The sequence below is a fragment of the Schistocerca americana genome, chromosome X (genome assembly GCF_021461395.2).
Source record: "Schistocerca americana isolate TAMUIC-IGC-003095 chromosome X, iqSchAmer2.1, whole genome shotgun sequence".
In the NCBI taxonomy this organism is placed as follows: Eukaryota; Metazoa; Arthropoda; class Insecta; order Orthoptera; family Acrididae; genus Schistocerca; species Schistocerca americana.
Genome location: NC_060130.1, coordinates 624477322 through 624501444, shown reverse-complemented (window position 1 = coordinate 624501444; position 24123 = coordinate 624477322). Strand labels below are relative to the sequence as shown.

The 24123-nt window shown below is 40.3% G+C and overlaps 1 protein-coding gene across 2 annotated transcripts in view; it reads right to left on the bottom strand.

Annotated features, from left to right (window-relative positions):
* Window positions 1–4949: 4949 nt before the first annotated feature.
* The window catches only part of LOC124556384 (pancreatic triacylglycerol lipase-like), a 39156-nt gene continuing 19982 nt past the window's right edge, over window positions 4950–24123 (bottom strand). The window contains exons 1-11 of one of the 2 annotated variants that reach the window (XM_047130347.1): window positions 14038–14182; window positions 10972–11123; window positions 10775–10879; window positions 10532–10678; window positions 10020–10143; window positions 9814–9930; window positions 9602–9724; window positions 9176–9478; window positions 8092–8221; window positions 7109–7300; window positions 4950–5326 (exon numbers count right to left, since the gene is read on the bottom strand). In XM_047130347.1, the coding sequence (XP_046986303.1) occupies window positions 5239–5326; window positions 7109–7300; window positions 8092–8221; window positions 9176–9478; window positions 9602–9724; window positions 9814–9930; window positions 10020–10143; window positions 10532–10678; window positions 10775–10879; window positions 10972–11123; window positions 14038–14173 (1617 nt within the window). In that variant the 5' untranslated portion in view covers window positions 14174–14182 and the 3' untranslated portion in view covers window positions 4950–5238. Of the gene's footprint in view, window positions 5327–7108; window positions 7301–8091; window positions 8222–9175; window positions 9479–9601; window positions 9725–9813; window positions 9931–10019; window positions 10144–10531; window positions 10679–10774; window positions 10880–10971; window positions 11124–14037; window positions 14183–24123 lie in introns of those variants that run through there. The other variant, XM_047130346.1, reaches the window with a different exon arrangement.

Genomic DNA, 24123 nt, shown 5'->3' with positions numbered 1-24123 from the left:
GAGGATACATTTGTCTAGATAACATATTTAAGCTATTAACATAAGGTCACAGATTAATGTAAGTGAGGGGGAAGCCATTGAAAAAACAAGAAATTTCGGCACATAAAAAACTGGTGTAAATGCCAGAATGTTGAATACAAGCCTCCAATCATCCAGCACCTGTACAAGACAGTGCACACACATTAGTTTGTGGGATGGAGTTCCATGCTTGTTGCACTTAGTCAGTACAAGGATGTTTAACCCTGTGGTGGGCGCAAGGCGGCATACAGTGCCGCCAATTTTGTTTTCGTTCAATAATTACGTCAGCGCGCCGAGCACACAACAGTGGTGCTAGATATGCTTCGATTGTTTAGTCATGCACCAAACTGCATTACTGTGCCATCATTATACCCGCCATAACAGCTGTGACTTACCTGTGAAGTGGATGACTGCACCGAGACGGCACTGTGTACTGCACGCACCCGGTAATGTAAGTACATGTAGCCGTACCACTGTCGAATGTTTTGATGATTAGAAGCTTTGTTTTACAACTCTGTGGGTGAATGATGATTTAGTTATTAACATTGCTTTGGTATTAGAATTATTTTATTGTCTCCCAGGTCCGCACAAAGGAAAGGACTAACACCAGAAGAAATTGAGTGTCTTCTTCTGCAATCATCTGACAAAGAAGATTACGCAGATTTCTCTGATAGCGATGAGTAAGCAGAAATAATTAAAACTGCAGATCATTCCAGCGAATCTGAGCAGTGATGCATTGACGGGAATGAAGTGAAAGGAATGCCACATGATAAAGACCATTTTTATATTGGTAAGGACCAAGAAACTTGGTTGATAAATAATCCGTTAGCACTACAAGGGGAAACCAAAATGTAAGCATATAATCAAAGTCCTACCTGGCCCGAAACGCAATGGTAGAGAAGCTAAAACTGAAAGTTTTCCCAAATTATTTGATCCTGAGATAATTGTTTATGTCGTTGCAAACACAAACAAGTAAATAAATAACAAGAGATCATCTGTGAATTACTCAGAGGCTAGAGATTGCAAAACTACTTCTGCTTCTGAAATAATGGCTCTTTCAGGAGCACTGTTTCTCATTGCTGTACAAAAAGGAGTACGCACAAATGTATTAGAACTGTGGGCGTCAAATGGAACAGGAATGATTATTCTAAGGGGAGCATTTAGCTATAAGTGCTTTCTGTTCTTGCTCCGGTCATTCAAACTGGACAATTCTTCTACAAGAAAAGAACGACTAGCAACTGATAAACTTGCTGCCATCGGCTATCTCCACTCCGCATTTCTGAACAACTGCAGAAATAACTACAGTCCAGGGGCGTTCACAACCATAGACGAAATGCTTGTCTCATTTCGCGGACGTTGTAGTTTTGTTCAGTACATGCCTAATAAGCCCGCTAAGTATGGATTGAAGTTGTATGCATTGTGTGATAGCAAGACATTTTATACTTTTAATTTTGAAGTATACTGCAGCAGACAGAATCCTGGACCATATGTTGCATCTAACCAGCCACTGGATATTGTGAAGAGATTGGTTGAGCCAATCAAGGGAACTCACAGGAATGTAACTACAAACAACTGCTACAGTAGTTGCCCTGTAGCCCAGCATCTTTTAGAAAATGGGCTAACATTCATTGGAACATTGAAAAAGAACAAGAAAGAAATTCCTCCGGAATTTTTGCCCAACATATCGCGAGAAATTGGAAATTGTCTTTTTGGATTTCAAGATGACTTCTGTCTTGTTTCGTGCCAAACAAAAAGGAACAAGGCTGTGCTTTTCCTGTCGTCAATGCATGAAACTGCTGAAATCTACACCGCTACAGGCAAGTCTGTTGTAAATTTGAACTACAATGCAACAAAAGGTGGAGTCTATACTGTGGATTATATGTATACATCCTACTCTACACCATGGACCAAAAGAAGATGGCCCTTGGCATTGTTTTTTCATTATCTGGATATTGCTGGGATAAATTCCCAGGTTTTTTTTTTTTTTTTTTTTTTTTTTTGCAAACAATCCAGAGAAAAGGTTCAGATGAAGAACCTACCTAACAAACCTGGCCTTGGCTCTGAAAGACTGCCATTTGAAAGAAAGGGTTCAGTTCTCTACTCTACCATGAGATATTCAAGGATTTCTGTCACCTCAATCAATCAATTCCCACCAGTTATGATGAGGCTGTAAGAAGGTGTATGAGGTGCCATCTTTATGGTAGTAAAAATAAATAAATAGATAGATAGATAGATAGATAAAACTACTGTCACTTGCAATAGCTACAAAAGATTCATTTGCAAGCAACCTTGCCACAATGTTGTCACAAGTAATGATTGCAGAGCTTCTCCGGAGGAAGAAAGTGTGCGATTCTTGATATGTATTTACTGACTGCCTTATTCTTTATTACTACTACAAAGTTTTTATACATATTACACATTTTTGTAAAACTCACTTTAACACTGGTAAACAATCCAATCATATCTGTGGTTATAATTTGTTTAGAATTAGTTATTAAAGTAGCACTTAGGAAATATCCTGGAAAAATATGTCTGATATTCTGTAACAATTTTAATTTTTTTAAGCACCTTGGATATATGTATACAGACCATATTAAAAGTTGCTGTTAAGAATGATGTTATAAACAGTAAATAATTAATTCCACCAAAAAAATTAAAAACCTGCTTTTTATGTATTTAAATGTAGGCGGCACCGAGTGCCACACGCACCCCTTGACGCAACAATATTAAGCGCGCGTGCTGCAGGGTTAATGCTGTTTGTGGATGATTTCCCATACACACTTGATTGGAGACAGATCTGTTAATGAAGTGGGCCAAGGCAACATGTCGACACATTGTAAAGAATATATGGTTGTAAGAGGGGTATGGGGGTGGGGGGTGGGGGGTGGGGGTGTGAGCATTATCATGTTGCAAAATACCCCTTGGGATGCTGTTTGTGAATGGCAGCACATCATGTCGAATCACCAGACTGATGTGCAAATTTGCAGCTAGAGTGCGTGGGATAATCCTAAGGATGCTGCTGCTGTCATACAGAAATTGTACCCCACAACTCCAAGTGCTGGCCCAGTGTGTGTAGCACACGGCAGGTTTGTTGCAAGCTCTCAACTGGATTCTTTGTAACCAACACACCGAGGCAGAACAAGATTTCTTCGGAAAAGACACCACACTTCCACCCTGCCCTTTATGAGCTCACACTTGACACCACTGAAGTCTCAAATGGTGGTTGTTTGTGGTCAGCGGAATGCATGCTAAAGGCCATCTGGCTTTGAGCTGTTCTGGATGTAACTGATTTTTAACTGTTTTGTATCACTATAGCGCCAACTGCTGCTCAAATTGCTGCTGTAGATGCAATATGATGCACCAGAGCTGTACGCCAAAGACAGTGGTCTTCCCTCTCGGCAGTGCCACATGGCCATCTGTAGCCCAGTGGCTGCATTCCTGCCATGTGTTTCAGCAGCATCGCAGAAGGAACACAGCTCCTCGTAGCCCTATTATGCAATCTCATTCAAACTCAGCAGTGTGTTGATAATGCTTCTTTGTTGCCTGAAAGGCATTCTTGACTGACAACTCATTATGTCCATTCTCAAAGGTAACTGACACTCACAACCATTAGAGTGTGTATTTAAAACAAATACAATTTGCATTCTGATAGTGACGCTACTAGCGCCACTCTTGTGTGACTGGAACAAAATCTGAAGAGAGATCATCTTTCATATGTAAGAATAAGTCCACCAACTTTTCTTTATGTCACACCAATCCTCTGTGTTGCTATTTTTTTTCCCCACCATCATTATACAAAACAGAGGTGCCTCAGTTACGGAGGCGGCTTTGTGTTAAGCATTTATAAAAATAGTAGAAATAATGGTGGAGGCAGACAACATAGTGGTAATAGGTAGCATCAATGGTGGCGTCAGTATTAAGAGCAGTAATACAAACATCTTTCATTATTTTTTTTACCACAGGTCACTATTATTTAGCTTTAAGTGAATGCTGAAGTATAATTTTAGATGAAAATTGGACCACTGAAGAATATAAGCTGTAACGTTGAGTGTTGAGTACATACATAAAAATTGTGTAATGCTTTCACATGATATAAAGATGAATAATTTGTTTATCCTACTAATAACTACAAATCTTACAGAACCTGAACAGCTTCCTATGTACAGAAGTGTAATTTTGCATTAAAATTTAATCTTACGGAAAAAATTCCTCCCTTGTCTATAGTTTCATTTAATACTCTGTCAGGTGTCTGTGTGTGTGTGTGTGTGTGTGTGTGTGTGTGTGTGTGTGTGTGTGTGTGTGTGTGTATATATATATATATATATATATATATATACGTACAAGTACTGTGTTCGCCAAGACAGTACACCAAAGCTATTTAAGAAAATTATCAAGGCTGTAATGCAAGCATTTAAGAGTCCACTACCAATGACAATTTAAGCTACTACTGAAACTTTAAGATAAAAACTTTACACAAGTCACCAGTCCAGCAATTTGATTAACAGTATTTCTTTCTTTATATTATTCTCCGAACATCGTCAGCATTTGTTTAAAACTGCTATCGTCTTTCACAAAAATTCATATTTTCTAACTCAGTCTCTTATGAAGGATTCTGTAGACCACCAGTGCCATATTCACATGAGCAATTGGTTAAGGACAGGAATTTTGTCAACAGAAGGAAGCAATGAATTAATGAATGCAGCAATTCCATTTTTCAGAACTTGTTTACTAATATAAAAATCTATAAAAACAAATGTGAAATCATGTCACATGCTCTCACATTTAAACAACAGTATATTACATCTAAAAATATGACTATAAAAATAATACTGTATGTCAAATGTTTGCTTTTTTCACTAAGTGCCAGGAGTTAATCTAACAGTTGTCTTGTTTGTTAGTATAACCTCCATGATGGCAGGAACAGCAGAGACTTAGAATTGAACACCTCAATGTTTCTTCACTTAGTCTATGCTAATTACACCCACTCCTGCTAAGCAGATCAAACATTCTGTTTTCAGTCCTTTTGCAAATATTTAACACTTGCAAAAAATTAACTCACACTCAATTCTTTGGTACATTATGAGAGAGAGAGAACAATGTTTCACACTGTCCTCGTGTAACAACACACTATCACAGATTCACTGACAGCATCTCCAGTACCTGTTGGTACTGAATATTAGGAACTGCCAAGTAATAATTTAGTTAAATGGTTTATGGAAGTCACTCTTGTTTACAGTCCAAATTCCTCCTCATTTCCATTACTTCTTTGGGATATATTGCCCTACCATAAGGTGGACATAACGTGTGCCTGAAACAGTAACAATAACAATAAAAATATTGTTTGAAATATATGATTCTTTCATTCTACTATACATATAACAACAAACATCAAAGAATATTTAGCAGGCATGTAACTTTAAAATGAGTGGGTGAGTCACCAATGTAACATTAAAACAATCTACAAAAGTAGACCAGCATGTCATAGTGGAAGTTCATACTATATCACTGTGTGCTAAAATTGCTAAAATGAAGGGTTTATCTGTCAGGAAACTAACAGTAGATCTCATCTAATGTGTAATTATCACTCAAGATATGGCAGTGGACCTTCACTCTACACATTGTGTCCTCCAGACATACAAAATTCAGGCAGTGGTGTGTTAAGCCTAAGTGGCTGGCAGGGCTTAATTCTCACACTGACAAGCTATACCATTTGCTTCACTTTCAAGCACCACTCCTTACACTGGTGGTTCATCTAGTTAGTCATGCACTGCAGTGACAGCATTTAATGTGACTGTACAAAGTTCAGTGCAGACTACTTTCACTAGTCATCTGCTTACTCATGCCATGTCACCAGCAGAAAAACAAATTCCCACACTCTGTAAGCAGATGGGAGTCATTGTTTCAACTTTTATTGGGTCAGCATGCACACTTCACTTCACACTTTCAGGGCACTTGAGAAGATGGAACAATTGTATTTCCAGTTTCATGTAATGCAACGCCCTTATGAATAAGTTACATTAAAACACTATTTCATGAGCATATCTTTAAATGTACCACATAAATTAGTGAAAGCAGTCCCCAGGCTTCAATGAAGTCCAAATTATTTGGATCACCTTAGTGCTACGCTCCAGAAAATTTATAATATTGTGAGACATTCTTTTGAGTCAGTAACAACGTCTGACACTGGTGGTTTGCTTTTCTTTTGTTCTGCATGAAATAATCTTAAGTCTTTGTAGCTTATTGTCTGTAATAGACTGCATACATTGTTCACAAACTTATCAGTTATGGTTTGGTGGAGAAAGACAAGTCCAATAATTCCAGTTGCGCCAAATAGTACACCACTCTGCTCTCTAATTTTGCAGACACACTGCGTTATCAGAGTTTTCCGAACCCATGTGTGTTTTAAGGGTTTGCATGCAGCCATGTTTAAAAACCATTGAAAAATGGAACATTACAAATTATTTGTTCACAGCTCACAGCACATGCTTTCAACACCAGTCTGAAGCACTAAACATCAACAATTTTCTGACTTCTTTCAAAACCCACTCCTAACTTTTCTAGTTTATTCTCAGTTAAATCTGATACACAACCTACTCCACTGAACAACAGTCCCCATTAATGAGCCAGAGCACCATGTGGCAACTGCAGCCTATGTAGGTATTTGTTCCTGCATAATGCCAGAGAGAATGCACTGTATAGTGTAGCAGTCCAAAGCAATGAAATTCTTTGGCCTAAGGGAAGAATGAGTTAATACATTACTGAAGCTTTCACTTCACAGTAACATCACAAAGGCAAATTTGTCACATCTGAGTTCCATGAAAGCTTTGCCCAGATGACCACATCTGTGAACCACTACTAATATGTCCCACTGAATTCCTTAGTCCTTCATTTTGACAAAGGATGTGTGTTGTGTCCAGGTATTATGTCTGCAGTTACATTAATCTCTCAATATGCATTTAGTGAATATCGGAAAACGTCACTACAGTGTACATATACATACTATTTTAACTTTTTCTTTAACACACAAATTGAAATTTGGACAGTAACATTAATATTTATTTTCAAATACATATTTCACATTTAGACCAACCTGCTTGACCGCTCCAGGTTCTCAACTACAGCAGACTGCAAGAATAATCTTGGGGGTGTGACAAATCTCCATGTAAGGGGGTTTAAAAATGACGTTTCATACACCCATTCAATACTAACTCCTTCAAGAGATTCTGAACACTTTGTTGATACTATGAACTTGTGTTGTGTACCTGGTTCAAACAGTATAGCCCTATTGGAGAAAAGAAAAATACATATAAATAAACAATCATTTTTTAGAGTTAAGATTCTTATGTTGAAGTATTCATAAGAACTACTTACTAATAAACTAAAACTACAATTTCAAATAATTATTTGCAAATTCTCTTGAGTGAAGATATTGTCAGCAGATGGATATAGCAGATTAATTTTGCCTACATGTGATTTAAGAGAAGAGAACCTGTGATTTGTTACAAATGGAATTCTATTGAATCAAATACTTGACATCACACCACTTAGCAGTAATTCGCCTGGTTGATACCCTGATATTGCGAGTCCATTATCAGTAATATTTTATACTCTCAACTGCCCTACAGTCTGCTGAAATAGTGCTGCTACAGAAGCTGTGAACTTCTAGTGCAAGATGATCTGGTATTACTCAGATTTACCAGTGCTCTTTCAGAAAGAGCAACTAGTTAGGATAATTTTTCCCAAAAAAACTGTTCTACTTTGCACTTCCCATCAACATCAACATACTATCCAACTACAGGTAGTTACTGTATTTTACCCTGTTTATTGTCAACTTTTTTCCAAGATAGTTTTCCTGTGTTCCCTTCAAAAGAGAATTATTTTCATCTTTTGGCCAACAGAAGAATATTCTGGTTCCTGTAAGTTTTTTATCATGTGCAACATGGCAAAATAGTTTTACTGAATGGCAATTTCATTATGGAAGTTTATTTTACTGTCATCACTACAGATATGTTAAGAGGCAGAATAAATGTTATTAACTTGTGTGTCTGGTGGATTCCACCAACTTGTGCATACCTTGTATTCACTTGGATTCTTTCAACAGATTCTCCTCTTTTTAGAACAATCCAGAAGTGTCCAATTTCACTCCCATGTTTCACACTTGCAGGTGAAGTTGAAACGTTTATTAATACTCTAAAATGTTCACCTGAAACAAAATGTCCTGTTTAGCACACAGTTCATTTCAATGCACTCATGTAATGTACTGTGTTATTGGTTAAAACAAACTCCACTTTAAGCAGTAGTACCCAAGTAGACAATTTAAAGAAGTTCTCACCACCACTGGCAAACTGTTCCAGAGTTCAAGAGCAATTTGTTTTCACAGACTACGCTAAGAGTTTGCTACAAGCATTCATTCATGACAATCTTAACACACTTTTTTTCAGTAGTGTGCTAAATTTTTATTTGTGACTGCTTTCAATAAACATTGAAGTTGCTATCAAACCAAATTAAGTAAAATAAAGAGTATTTTAAGTGTAAGAAAAATGGATGCCAGGCAGAATCTTACTCTGTCCTAAGGAAGTCAATTCATCTACAAAAGAAATAGCTTACGAAACTCAAATAGTTTTTTAGTACTGCTTGTCAGTGTGGGACCCTTATTGGGTAGGGTTACTATAAACAAGAAGATTGTATTATGAGCAGCACCTAATCATGGAATTATTTCGAAAATGCAAGAATGTTAGAGAGATTCTGTAACTTCCTTTCCATACACTGGAAGAAGCATTGGGGTTTACAGAAGATTAGTGTTAAAACTGTGAGTGTTGTCCAGAAGAATCCGACAATGCACTCCTCCCACAAACAAAAACCAACACAGTAAACATATCTGAGCAACATACTATGTAAAATCTCAGACATTTCTAAATTTCTTCACTTGTTACTAATAATATCTTATGTACAAATCCAGAGATTATAGTTGTAAAATTAAGCTGTAATACTGTCATAAAATGTTTTGACAGCAAGAGGTGACAAAGCTATCTCAGTCTAGAAATTATTCACAATGAAACTCTCACTATGTGGGTTAAGGAATACTTTAGTGAATCTTATACATCGAAGTTTTAAAAATCTCTTATGTTGTTATTTTTAGAAAGTGAAAGTTACTTACGACAAAATGGTGTTTCAGATCCTGTAATTAGGTATGTTTTAACACTTCTCCTTTGTAGAATTCTGTTTTTTGAATTTGTCACCATATGTGGTTGCGAATTGTAACCAAATCTTGTACAGTATGATTCTCCATTCTTATAACCATTTTTTATATCATAGTGCTTTCCACAAGAAAAGCAAGAACCATTAAGAAAATCTTCCCAAGACTTGCATTCTATAGCCATGAAAGGATATTTTGTATTTATTGATTCCATATAATATTCATGGCTTCTAAGGTGGTTGCAGCTGACAAAACTGCGCAGACCTGAAAATTGGAAAACCAAATAATTATTCATTAATTATATTCCATGCAATTCTGTATGTAACTTCCTACAATGAGGCAAGGAAACATTTCTTTTGCTTATTGGCTGTACATTGACTGCAATACCTTTGGACAAACTTCCTTTCTGTCTTCCTATATGCCCAAAGACTCCATCAGTACAGCCAGGCTGACGAATGCCTCCATTTGGGTAAAAGTCCACGTGACCAACAGGTTCTTTCAGTCCAAGGCCTAAAAGCATTAAGCAAAATATTATATTTCTTCATTATGAAGAAAAAAATGCAAACATGCCACCATCTTAATATTTTGCAGACACTCACCGCCGCTCATGAACGGTGCTGCATCAGTATGTACAACATCTACATAATCAGCATCAGATGGGTCCAGGCGCACAATGGGGTCAGTTTTTGTAAAATGCGGTTCTGCAGGATCCAGTCCTAAAATGATATGAAAGCTTAGCTAGATAATATGCTTTATGAGAGGTAATTTCATACTGTGTTACAACAAAAGCAACAACTTTTGTTACCTGTTATGCGACCAAGCTTCATTCTAAATTTTGTTTGTAGAGTATGTCCAATGTATGACGCTACATGAGAACCTAAACTGTGCCCAATGACATGGCACTTTTTCACATCAACTCCAACATTATTCTGCAAAAAGACAAAATTGTGTAATTAACATATGCACAAACAAAATTAATACAAAATGGACAAACTAAATGAATGGATCAGCCAGAATGAAATCTATCTGCATTTTAATAAACCTACAGTTGCAATTGGAAAAAAAAGAAACCAATCCAAATTTCCTGATTTTTCACGAGCAGCTGCCATAGCCACGAGACTATCTGAGTATGCCTCTACACCTGACTCAAACTTCCACTGCCACCCGAGTTTCCACATATGATTTACATTTATCAGGAATCCAGGTTCAAGTCCCAGCTCAAATTTTTAGTTCTAGGTTTAAACACAAAGCTTACAGTCTTAGTTTTTTTATTTATAATACTATTCTGTGAACAGGCAGGGTGGGAACTGAACTTACCACCATATGTGCAACAAGATGACCAGCCATTGCACCCACAACTCTAATATTTGCAACTGCTTGGGAGTACGGTGGTTTAGAGCCTCCACCCCATCCAATAACAATAACATTCATATCAGAATGGTCAAGAAGGGCCCTGGTCATATTCTGCAACAAAACATTTTGTGTTACAGATTAATACGTGAAAACCATTAATTTTATGAGATTATATATAATCTTAGCCTTAACACCTTTTCAGCTTACCATAAGCCACGGTTTCTGTCCATTTTCCAAATATCCATGACTGATAAGCACTACATTTTGCCTGGGGTTTAAATAGGAAGCATTCCATCTCATTAGTTCCAAACGCTGCAAATGAAAACATAAATAAGTGACAATTCTGGTTTTACAAACAAAGTACAGAAGTATCTTACAAATACTGTTGTAACAGAAGTTCTTACTTGGCACTCTTGTCGATTCCTTCGTGTGTATAAGCAAAAATAGGGATTTATTTTCTCTGGAGATTCTGGAGGCAAGCTGATTGGTCGGGTCTCAGATGTCCATGGGCTATCCGTACTGAAGCAACCATATATGCCGTAACAACGTGTGGAGTCTGCAACACAAACGTGACATACCATAAGCCTTCAGAGTTATTTTCTCAGAACTGGTCTTACTGCGTAAAATTCTGTCCCTGCATTGCATGTCACCATTTCTAAGGCCCGGAACATTCTTAATTAAAACCACACACTGCCAAACTACCATTCTGGGGAACCGCCTGTAATCTGACATTAACACCCTCAACTGCAGCAATCCAAAATACATGAAATGTCAAATTACTAGTCACACACACATTCTGCTCAAATATGAATGGAAACCTGAAACCTTGTCTTGTCTGTTCTGTTCTTCATTTCTTTTCTTGAAATTCTGACTTACATTGAGTGGTTGGTTACCTTATTCTGTTTCAACAATTCCATTACAATCTAGTACAAATTTTATAGGTGTGGTATTTGGAAAATAATTTTTCCAGTCACACAATCAATCATTTAGATACTACACTGACATTAACAAATGTAGACTGCTAAGCTGAGTGCAATTTACAACATGAAACACCAGTGTGTTAAGCATGGTTGAATACTGTCATCTGAACTTTTTCCCACCTCTCAATGCCTTAACATAATTCTGGACTTTTCCATCTTTATGTTTTAAATACAAGGTAAGAGTGTAATGTTTTGTTACGTCCTAGTAGTAACTGTTGCATTAAATGCAACTACCTCAACCTGAAACCTAGTTGTGTGGCAGCCAGAACAGAATACTAACACCTGGAAAAAGGAGCACAAAATACCCCAAGTAAACTGGATGGCACTGCAACGACAAAATACTATTCATACAATTAGCAGTTTAGTGGTACATTACTGGTTTACACAAAAATGCGAAAGGTTTTTCTAAAATTGGCAAAGTACGAGGGAAGATACGAATATATTCTCATACTCCGGCAGATTGGATTGCAGAGCTGCATACGTTTCAAGAGCTGCTCGTACATGAAACAGAATACTCAACTAGTGTCACCATTAAAATAATCACCGCAACGTTTTGCCGCACGTCATTCGTTGTCTGATGTACGTAGTCATTTCGCCAGATGGCAGAAAAACACTCGTCGGAAGGTGGTCCGGTTATATCAATATTCCTGTCCGACTGGAGACCTGTGAGCCTTTCATCAGCGGAGTAGACTGTGCTCGGGAAGTCTAAATTTATATTTACAGTTCACCAGTGTCTGAAACAAGTGCAGTCTGGTCGCTAGCCAATACTGCTGGAACCACAGTATGCTATTCCATAAAATTTAACGTTAACATGTTTCCCTGCAAGAAACTAAGATGCAGATGGAATTACAGCAATGAGGAAGTATCTACTTAAGATTACCGCGTTTATATTACACGGTAGATATAGTGATGGTAAAATCTACTCTCGCGAAAGTCTGGACCAAATTTTGTTTCACAGACTCACGAGGCGCACTGATACAAGAAACCTACAGTGATACCGGTACGCGTCTCGTGTGGCGACTACAGAACTACGGAGCCACTTGCCATGGTGTTGTCTTCGTGATATGGCGAAACCGCAAAAGTTTAAACTAACTTCTTGAAGATGAGGAAAATTTACTTTTGGTGCCGCTGACCTAGCCAATATAGCTACGGAACCTAGTAATTTTTTTTTATATATGTAGTCAACTGATTGTAAACATGGAGGTTTGTCTATTTTACCATTTATCGTGTCATTATCTTTAAGACTTTGCAGTTTTGCACAATCGATGTTTGAAAGTTGATGAATCTTATGACTACAGTAGTGATTGGAAAAACCAACCGGTTGCAACAGATACCAGTATTTTAGTTCTGAATAACTGGTATTTTCGGTATTTGTTTGGTCTTTTACGATAGGCCTTTAATTTTTTCACTAGTAACTGGAGAGAAACCAGTATGTCAATTTACTACAGAAGCAGTGATAAAATTTTTGGTTTTTAAATGAACCTTTTTGAAATGAGTAATTTTTATTTGAAAAATTTCGACTGCATTGAAATCAAAAGTGTTCATTTGAATTTTCTGAAAAAAAATCCGTTGTATTCAAATTCCTGTTACAAAGCAAATATATTTGAATACGAAATTGGTTTTTGTCCCAAATAATTAAAAAGAACACCAGAAATTTCAAGCATAAGCTTATTACTAGCTCGCTTTTTCTATATTATAAAAGTTAAGGAAATTAAGGTAAACTAAAAACATTTCATTCATTGTTTATGATAAAAATGGAAAGTAGCTGATCAACTGTGTATGTAATATACGTTCATCTACCTCTAGCCCCTTGTAACAAGCAACACCAAAAATTGAGTCTTCCAACCTCAGTTTAGACCCTCTAGCACTATTCGTTATACCCAAATAATGGTATGATCTTCGATTACAACACGATTTTTGAGCAGAGTTTCAAAAAATTGAAATCAACAGGGGAATATTTGTAATTTTTGCAGTATTCGTCTCATTGCTTTCGAGAAAAACGGCGAACAGCGAACGGACAAAGATTTCTTTATTTAGTTATTCTGACATATTGATTCTGTTTACATTGGGAAAAAAACAAGCAGAATTTTGGTGGTGTCTTAGAGCTTTTCCAACTTTCTGATGTCACCATTTAGAACTGGTAAAAACCTAAAAATAGTTTATTTAAAAAACTGGCTATTTTGAGCCGTTTTAATAGACTAAACCGGAGATGAAAATCCAGTATAACCGATTACAGGTTGTATCACCGACAGCCGCCATCCATAGACTACAGCTGCCTTGCGAGAACTTAGTTTCTACCTGGTGGGATAGCATTAAACGCGTTATACCGCTTCAAATCGAATATATTGCAAAACCAGTTGTCAAGAGTACGCTCGCTCAGTTTCCTGTAAACTACGGTGGAGCGTGACAGATCTTCGTCATTATGTTTGTAAGAGCCTCGTCTGTCAGTACAACAAACTAAACGCGTGCGACAGGTAATGCCTGACTTACTTGGTCCTATTTCGATGTCACCGATAGAGTCGATGTCAAAGTCGACCTCGCCAGACACGGGCGGCACGGTAGCGTTGTGCGCCGTGAGGTTGAAGACGACCAGCGCCATCTCCATCACAACGGCGGGATGAGTCATGGCTGCGACTGGAATGCGGCAGACGACCGCGCCAACAGCTTTTATTTCAGAGGGCCGGGCCACGCCTCCAGCCCTTGACGTCAAACGCCCCTCCACGTGTCTCCACACCGCCGAACTTTGATCTCGCGATAAATCGTTTGGCCCCCTCCGCTCGCCAATAACTCTCCATCTGACACGTTCCGATTAGAGACGCGTCTATACATAAACAAACCATTCGTCGGCTACGCTGCTTTGACCGTGTCCCGAAATCATTTGGTAATAATCACGATACCGAGCACCAACACACTACAAACGAGAAATTTTCCGTGTCTGCGCATACATCAATCTAATCCACTCTGAGCTTAGAACTTGCCTAATTTTTTACCATTTAAATCAGTCTTCTTTGCTTTGACTCAGGTACAGTAGGTAGTGATCGACGAAGAATCCTCGAAAAAAACAAAAGTGATATCCGGCGTTCCCCAAGGAAGTGTTATTGGCCCTCTGCTGTTTCTGATCTATATAAACAATATAGGTGACAATCTGAGAAGGCCCCTTAGAAGATTTGCAGGTGACGCTGTCATTTAGCGTCCAGTGAAGTCATGAGAAGATCTAACTGAATTGCAAAGTTATGTAGACAAGATATCTGGAAGGTTTGAAAAGTGACAATTGTCTCTCCTTTCGGAAAAGTGAGAGGTCATCTATGTGAAGTAAAAAAAAAAAAAAAAATAATAATAATCAGTTAAATTTCAATTACACGATAAATCACAAATCTAAAGGCTGTCAATTCTACTAAATACCTAGGAATCACTCAGGAGCAACTTAAGTTGGAACTGTCACATTTGTGTTATGGGAAAGGGAAAATTAAAACTAAGTCTTACTAGCATGACACTTAGAAGATGCAACAGGTCTACTAAAGCGATTGCCTACATTACCCTTGTTCGTCCTCAGAATTGATAGGTTGATTGACTTGGGGGAGGGGACCAAACAGCGAGGTCATAGGTCCCATCGGAGTAGGGAAGGAAATCGGCCGTGTCCTTTCACAGGGACCATCCCGGCATTTGCCTGAACCAATTTAGGAAAAATCACGGAAAATCTAAATCACAGGTGCTAGAGTATTGCTGTTGTGTATGGGATCCTTACCAGATAGTATTGACGGAGGACGTCGAAGAAGGGCAGCTCATTTCGTAGTATCGCGAAACAGGGGAGAGAGTCACGGATGTGATACGCGAGTTGAGGTGGCACTCGTTAAGACGAAGGTCTTTTTCCTTGAGGCGAGATCTTTTCAAGGAATTTCAATGCACTTTCTCCTCTGAATGTGAAAAATATTTTGCCGCCAACCTATCAGTACATACGAAGTAATAAGTTAAGTATTCAGTTTTCCTACCCGCTGCTACAGAGTCTAATGGTAGAAAAATAGCTTAAAAGTGCTTCGAAGAGCCTTCTGCCAGGCGCTTAAAGGTGAATTGCAAAGTAGTCATGAAGACGTGGACTTAGATTACCAGGAAGTGAAATAATGTGTAACGCAAATCATTTCATTATGAACAACGCAGCTCTGTGGTTCCACGAAAATAAGTTACTACTGTTAAATGTCAACCGACCACACACTTCCCTTTTCTATCCTTGTAACTCAGAAAATAAAGCGTTCTGTGAAATTATTCGGCATTTATTATTACAGTAAATAATAGCGGAACTCCAAGAAAAATACGCTCTGATGAAAGTTAGCAAGAGTCACACTTCCCAGGAAACTTAATTGTGCACACACGCATTAATACTAGAGCTACCGGTATTATTTCTGCCGAGGCAATGGACGTTTTGCTTCGGCAGCAATTGATCGTAAGGTGTAATACTGGTCTAACTACATACACGAGGTATGTTGTGTCCTTAGGGCAAGCACTTGTGCATGATAAAGAGAACGTCTAAGTGTATGAATTTACATCGTGTTTGCAGGCATATGGAACTTAACTATTTCATTAATAACCCATGACTAGGCACAATGAAATGACTCCTAAGTAAATTTCAAATTGTGATGTAGTCTTGGATGATAAACTCATACAATACTGACGTCTTTAGTGAAATACAAGCTCTTATTTTATGAATTTTACGGGTCAAGACTGTTAGTAGTGTTCTGCCACTTAACTTGTATAGCTTAATTAACTGAAGTATGTCCAGATGTTAGAACGAGCCGGCCGTGGTGACCGAGCGCTTCTAAGCGCTTCAGTCCGGAAGCGCGCGACTGCTACGGTCGCAGGTTCGAATCCTGCCTCGGGCATGGATGTGTGTGATGTCTTTAGGTTAGTTAGGTTTAAGTAGTTCTCAGTTCTAGGGGACTGATGACCTCAGCTGTTGAGTCCCATAGTGCTCAGAGCCATTTGAATCATTTTTTGTTAGGAAGAGTATTTATATTCTCATACTCCACTTGCATTCATATCTATGACTGATGTTCCTGTTTTCTACATACGAATAAATCCACTATTTTGGTACAACATTCGCTGAGCTGAACTTCTCCAGTCGTTGTACCCATCAAAATTGCTACAGTGTCTTTCTAGGTCCTGGTTTGCAGAGTGTCAAGTGTTGGTGAACACACTACGTTGAGTGAATCAGTCTTTCGCAGTTTTGTTGGGCTTACGGATCCCTAATTTAAGTAGAAACCTCACCACGTTCACTTATTTCTGCTTGACCCAGTGTGACTTTCCTGAATATTCACCTCCGAGGTATCCTTCAACTGTCACGTTTAAATATTGCTTTTTTTATCTGTCGTCCGGCTCTAGATTCTTAAGGGTAATAATCACTACTGTCGACGGGCCTAGCCGCTAATGTGTGTACCTATTCAAGGTAGCGAGCGAGAAACAACTGTTTCTTTACGCGCACTTTTCTCCTTACTGGATTCTCATTATCACTACTAGGAACGTAATGGAGGTGATTACTGTTTTAACAGTATCTTCATTTCGGGTTTTGTACATTTAGCCAACAGGGATTCGCTAGAATGTCGCCTTTCGTATAACTTCCCCGACTGAATCTACACTTTTATTATGTAGCCTCTATAGAAGTGTCAAGAATATTTTCTAACGTCCCTGATGGTGATTCCCCGTGCGTACCCCAAGGTGTAAACGATGCCAAGGCTCAAGATGTTGATCGGTAACGTACATGGCCCATGTTCCGGCAAACACCAGTTTCTTAACTAGCAAGTGAAGTACCCAAGTTCGAAATGCTAAAAACGAATAAGAATTCCTTGCAATAACGGAGGCGCGTGCTGTAGCACCCACCACGATTATATCTGTGAAACTTCATGTGTGTAAAATCTATGTTTTGAAAGTTAACGAATCCTTAGTACCGAAGCCCAAGAGACCGAGGGAAACAGATCTTAACAATTATGAGCAGCTTATGCAGGGATTTAAGCAAATGTGAACATTTTATCCCAATAATCAATCTTTTATGACTCGTTAATTTTATGGTCATAATTGTCGTACACCGTGTTCTTTCTCCAGACTTGCTACTGTAGTTCACTCCACGACGAGGGAAATCTACAACTCTACGGCAACGAAATTGCGAAGTCGTGTTCTTTTTGAGCGAAAAAAAAAGTGTCTCGTCTACGTACATGGCACCATGGGCTGGACTGGTCGTGACAGCCTTTTAGTTTAAGGCCAACTCGCTTTTATCAAGTAAAAGCATCGCTTGTGCGACCATTACTTTCAGAAATTATCGAAATATGTATAGCGCTTTCATGCTTAACAACCGGTCGAGTGGCAGTATATGTATGTATTTCTGTGGTTTGTCTGCTTCCATCACTATCTGTACGTTCTCAGTTTCCAGATTTCTAATTTTATTCATGTTCTACGCATGTTACTTCGGCTACCTCCATATTTTGTTGGGAACGCTTTTCATTATTTGATTTTACTTTGTATTTTATGGCCATTTTGCTTCTTTTCTCTCATATCTTAGGTTTATTAAACTATTGTGGTACCCTGAAGCCGAACTTTCTGATGCCGCGGGAAGAACTAAAGAATAAGGTAACGCTGCCACATCCCAACGAGGCTAGTCAGCACACGGTAGACGACGATGCAGTTGAGAAGGCTAATCCGCAGTTTGACAGCCACGGGTTTGTCAAACGAGCGTGCGTACGTACGTACAACCCAATTTTGTCGAATCTGACTTAACATTTTAAGCAGCTGTCACACTGTACGTACGTGTCGTGAAGTACTTTGGCACTCGTGCAATGTACGAGGCGCAATGCAGGATATAAACTTGCAGTCTTAGAAACCTGCTCCAATTGACAGATGTATCAAAATTACAGCTAATAGTCTGGCAAGCAAATGGCTATTGTGTGACGAACGCATGCGTAAACGGTAAACTTTTTGTCAGATCGGCCGTCGATCAAAGTACCCAAGATCTCTAACAAGTTACGTTTTACAAACCTTAAAGGAAACAGCACTTTTTCAAATAATTGGACAACCACGTGAAGTCTGACAAATTGCTTGATCGATTATTGATGCCTTAAGTGAGCCACATGTTTCACGACAATTACAGTCGATCAGAAGATGCAGGTAGGGTTTCTGATTTTCTCGCCTCTATCTACTTCCATTTGCTTTATCAAGCATAAGAGTTTCGAAAATGCACCACTCTCAATTAGAATGGTTTCAATGCCAACTGTCTTGCAAATTGGAGCCTTATTAGCCTTCACCTTTATTAATGCTGTCGCTGATAAGTTTGAAACTCTTCCCTTTCCTTCTGTCAGCAATTAATTTCAGGAACTCCTACCGGTAATGAGAAGTTAATTATCGTCCGACTAGTCATCACTGCAGAGCACACACATACCAACAGACAACTTCTAAAATTATGTACACGCTGTCATCACATTTACTAATTAGCCTCTAATGTGTATTTGCCCAATATCTGAACTGGCGTTGGACAGACGTTACTTATCTTCCCGCAGCGTTTCACAGATCTTACACTGAAGCGCATCATACGGCGTAACTACCGTTTCAGTGTGGAATCACTGACTAGTAAGTGATATACCAACCCCCCCCCCCCCCCCCACACACACACACACACACACACACACACACACACACACACACACACTTTCACAAAAGACCACGGAAATCTTTAATCGGGATACAACATCCGTATTAACAGCAGTAACTCAGTTGAGAGCACGCAGCTTTGCGTCCCGTGTCAGTCGGACAGTTCAATTCTGCCACTTTACAAACCGGTTACAGCTGATGCGGCCAATTTACTAAGATAGCCCGACGGCTATCTGTTCCGGGCACAAAGGCATTGACAGAACTGTCCACACCACGTTCTACATTTCATCTCACAGAAACCATTTTCCGTGTAGAAGCTCGGCGACTGAAATTTCACTGAGAAAGAAAAGAAAGCAACTTTTCAGAGCAGAGCACGCAGAATTGTTCAGAGCACCGAGTGAAATCAGTTTGCGCGGGGAGAGGGGGAGAAGAGCCGTCAGTTTTGATACGGTTTGTTGTAATCTGTCGTTACAAGCGCTACCATACCATTCAGTGCATAGGAATGGGTGTGAATATAAACGTTACCTGACGCTTTACCAGCGCCTACGCCAACTCCATATGATTATGTAAAGATACAACTTTTGTAAGATGAACTTCCAAGTTATTGAGGCAAACGAGATAGAAATAACTTTAGAGCAATTAACAAAGCACCCAGTAATGTGTTTGGCAGCACTGCTTTTGAAATCGTGTTAACTGTTGAATTCCTGGTCAAGTGTACAATTTAACTCCTCTCATATATCCGGAACTTTTTCCAAGTTCAGGTATGTTAAGGACGTTTGAGACGGAATTTAAAATTTTAAACGATCTTTTCCCGAACATATTAACAGTCATTTAATACATTTACATCACCACAGCGGATTTCGGGATTTTCTTTCACGCGTGTCCAATTTCGGAAACAAATTGTGCGTGAATGCGCGACAGATGTTTCCGTCTACTGCCGCTGGAGAGCACTGCTATCGCAGATAAAGCCGGCAAGTCCGTCCGCAGACGGCGTATGCTATGCAGCACTCACTCCTGCACGGTGCATTTTGCTGCGACTCAAGCGGAACGTAATTTCATGTCAAGCTTCACGAGAACTGCCACTCAGTGCAGACATCAGGGTGCAGCGTATACCAATGGCACCATTTTGTTGTTTGTTACCCTGTCCAACTCGACAAGGCAGGTAATTAAAGACAAAATTGTTAATCGAGTTTGCGCTCTGCCGATACAGCGACGCCTACGGCAAATCTGATGCAGTGAACAGGCATACCATTAATTTTGATTCCAACAGGTATGTCAGGGGGAAAACCAGTAGTCCGTCCGGGAGCAGCCAGAGGTATCCCGGGGCTAAAAGTGCGGCGGGAGGCAGTCAGCTGGACCAAAACAATGTTTCAGAAATACACAATCCACTCTGAAGGATAACACTGAAAACTCGACACTCAGCCTGGGCATTATCAGTTTGGTTTTCAGGGAGTGATTCGGCTGCGAAGTTCGCCGGCAGTAAGGAGGTTATAAGGGGGTCTAACTACGTCGTCACCTGACACTCGTAAAGGAAATTTGAGGTAAGATATTATGAGACCAAACTGCTGAGGTCATCGGTTGCTAAGCTAACACTACTTCAGCTAACAAACTAACTTACACTAAGGACAACACACACACACACACACACACACACACACACACACACACACACACACACACACGAGGGAGGGAGGACTAACCTGCCGACGGGGGGAGCCGCGCGAACCGTGACAAGACGCCCCAGACAAGGCAGCTAACCGCGCGACCGGTACGGTCGCAGGTTCGAATCCTGCCTCGGGCCTGGATGTGTGTGATGTCCTTAGGTTAGTTAGGTTTAAGTAGTTCTAAGTTCTAGGGGACTGATGACCTTAGAAGTTAAGTCCCATAGTGCTCAGAACCATTTAAAAAAGGCAGCTACCCCGCGCGGTTCGCATGTTAAGAAAGCAAGCGCTAAAAGAGTAGTGCCGACAGCTAGTGCTGTGCTGGTCACGTGTTTAAGGAGACCAAACAGGTCTCTCATTCACCCCCAAGACAGAAGCAGTTTACCCAATCTGTCTCCGTGTAGAGTAAAATCTTTGCTCAGTGTGTATTCGAGGCGGAACATGAGGTGTTCACCTTGTGGGAACTGGTGCACCACCTATAATCACATCCAAGCCGGTCTACACACCGACGCCTCGATATTGCATACACAGGTGGCGATAGTATCGCGTACACAAGGTACAAAAGGCAGTGCAGGGCATTAGAGCTGTCGTACGTACTCAGGTGATTTATGTGAACAAGTTTCCGACGTGATTATGGCAGCACGTCGGAGATGATCAGCTTCTGAACGCGGAATGGTGGTTACAGCTAGATGCATGGAACAGTGTTCTGGAATTCGTTATGGAACCGAATGTTCCGAGATCCGCAGTGTCAAGTGTGTGCACAGACTACTAGATTTCCAGGTGTGTGTGTGTGTGTGTGTGTGTGTGTGTGTGTGTGTGTCTCGAAATATTTACGTATTTACGTTAATGGGCTACGGCAGCGACTGCCTTTGCTAACAGCACGACATCGCCTGCAGAGCCCTCTCCTGGGCTCGTGACCATATGGGTTGGATCCTAGACGATTGAAAAGCTGTGGTCTGGTCAGATGAATTCAGATTTCAGTTGAGAGCTGATGATAGCGCCTGAGTGTGGCGCAGACCCCACGAAGCCATGGACCTGGGTTGTCAACAAGGCACTGTGCAAGCTGGTGGTGACTCCATAATGGTGTAGGCTGTGTTTAGAAGGAATGGACTGGGTCCTCTGGTCCAATGGAACCGATCATTGACAGGAAATAGTTGTGTTCGGCAACTTTGAAACTATCTGCAGCCGTTCATAGACTTCATGTTCCCAAACAACGGAATTTTTATGGATGACAATGCGCCATGTCACGGGGCCACTACTGTTCGCAACTGGTTTGTGGAACATTCTGGACAATTCGAGCGAATTATCTGGCCACACATCTGACACTTTTGGGACATACTAGGTAAGTCATTTCGTGCACAAAATCCTGCACCGGCAACACTCATTATGGGAATGTGTGGAGACATCATGGCTTAATATTTCTGCAGGAAACTTCCAACGACTCTGTGGGTCCATGCCGCATATAGTTGCTGCACCACGCCTGTTGGTTGGTTGGTTGGATGGATGGATGGATGGATGGATGGATGGATCAAAGGGACCAAACTACTACGTCATCAGTTCCTTTTTCCTCTGACAGGTCTACATGCCTGTACAACAGAGGTAGCCCACCCCGCAATACTCAGGGAAGAAATTCAAGTTCTACGAAAGGTCAATGAAGGTGAGACATGGGAGAAAAAGAAGAAAAAGAGACAGATAGAGGAAGAAAGGCACGAAAGGTGCCCCAGCTAGGAAACAGCCGAAAGCAAAGCGCAATGAGGGAGGATACATCTACCAGCCCTCGCAGCTTACCATAGGTACTCCACTCACAAAATGCCTAGGAAAGACTTGCAACACGGACAGGTCAAGATAAACACAGAGACTAAAGATGAACAAGTGTGACAGACAGAAGGGGGAAGAAGAGAAAGACCACGTAGGTTTAGCACAGGGCTGGACCACCACGCCAAGACAACCGCAGCCCAGTTAGGGCAGAGGAGGCAGTTTTCTGCTAACCCCTCAATGGGCCGATAAGGCTACAGGGCCCTCCCTTAGAGTGTTGGAGGTCCCTTCACGAATGAGTCTGCCGTACTACGCCGGGCAAAAGGAGGTCCAACACGATATCAGGAGGTAACCATGACTTGTCTCCTCAGTGTAAAGTGAATGTACGGCGGAACAGATGGGGCTGATTTGCGGCCAGATGCACCCCGTACCCCCTCCGCCCGGTCTCTACCTACGGGTGAAACCTGATGTAATAAACACCCCCTTTAGATACGTGGGGAGGAAGTCGATACTCTTAACACGGAATGGAGCTGAAACAGTCCACAAAGAAAGAAACTAGGTCATATCTTCTCTTTAATTTTGTTACTACTTTTCAGTGACATTGTGCGATGCACTGACCAGATGCCAGACATTGAAAACATACTTGAGTGACCTGAAGAATTGGACAAAGTGTACAATTTTTATATAAAGACACTGCAAAACGATTTATGGAAACTTCCTTCTCTATTACCCCCATTAACTTCTTTCGGAGCTTTCACATCACTAGTGAAATTGCACCCCAAAATACAATAATTTATAAGTTCTGCATAATTTTTCTGGGCCGGTAATGGTTTTTACGTATTAGTGTAATAAGTTAGTTCTCGAGCTAATTACACGCAAATTAGGGCCCAAAACGCGCTGCAACTTTGATATCCGTATGTGTTTCCCTACCAACGGACACACAACATCAACTGTGTCCCCATCCCACTGGCTCGGACTCTGCAGAAGCTTCTAGACTTCCGCTGACAGGCCATTTTCTGCTCGCCAACAAGCGAAGTTAAAAAATAATTACGTGTATCAGAGCGAAGAATGCCCAATTCTATCAGCAGGAAACATGACAAAGGCTATCACGGCATGTTTGAATATTTCGAAACAGTCAACGATTAGCGCACAGGAAACCTTGCCCCGCTCACAGGCTCAAGGAACAATACGTTGACTTACGTAAGTAGCCCGCAGGGAAGAAGACGAGCCTCAGGATTTTGATATAATCAACGCTACTCAACTATCAACTCCTTCCCTTAAGTGACTGGTTCGTTCGTTCATTCTATGGGGATTAAGGGATTAAACTATGAGATGAATAGTCCCCCGTTCGCGAAAGAAGTCCATGCAGAATGGAGTTACTACCTAGAAGTAAAAGCGGTCTGAGCGTGTTATCAAGCCGCACTGCGTTTGCGCCTCGTCATTCTTGGTAGTCCTCCATGGATCACTCGTATTGCTATAACGAATTATTTTCCTTCGAGAGGAACATAAACAGTCACAGTTGGTATATACCCCT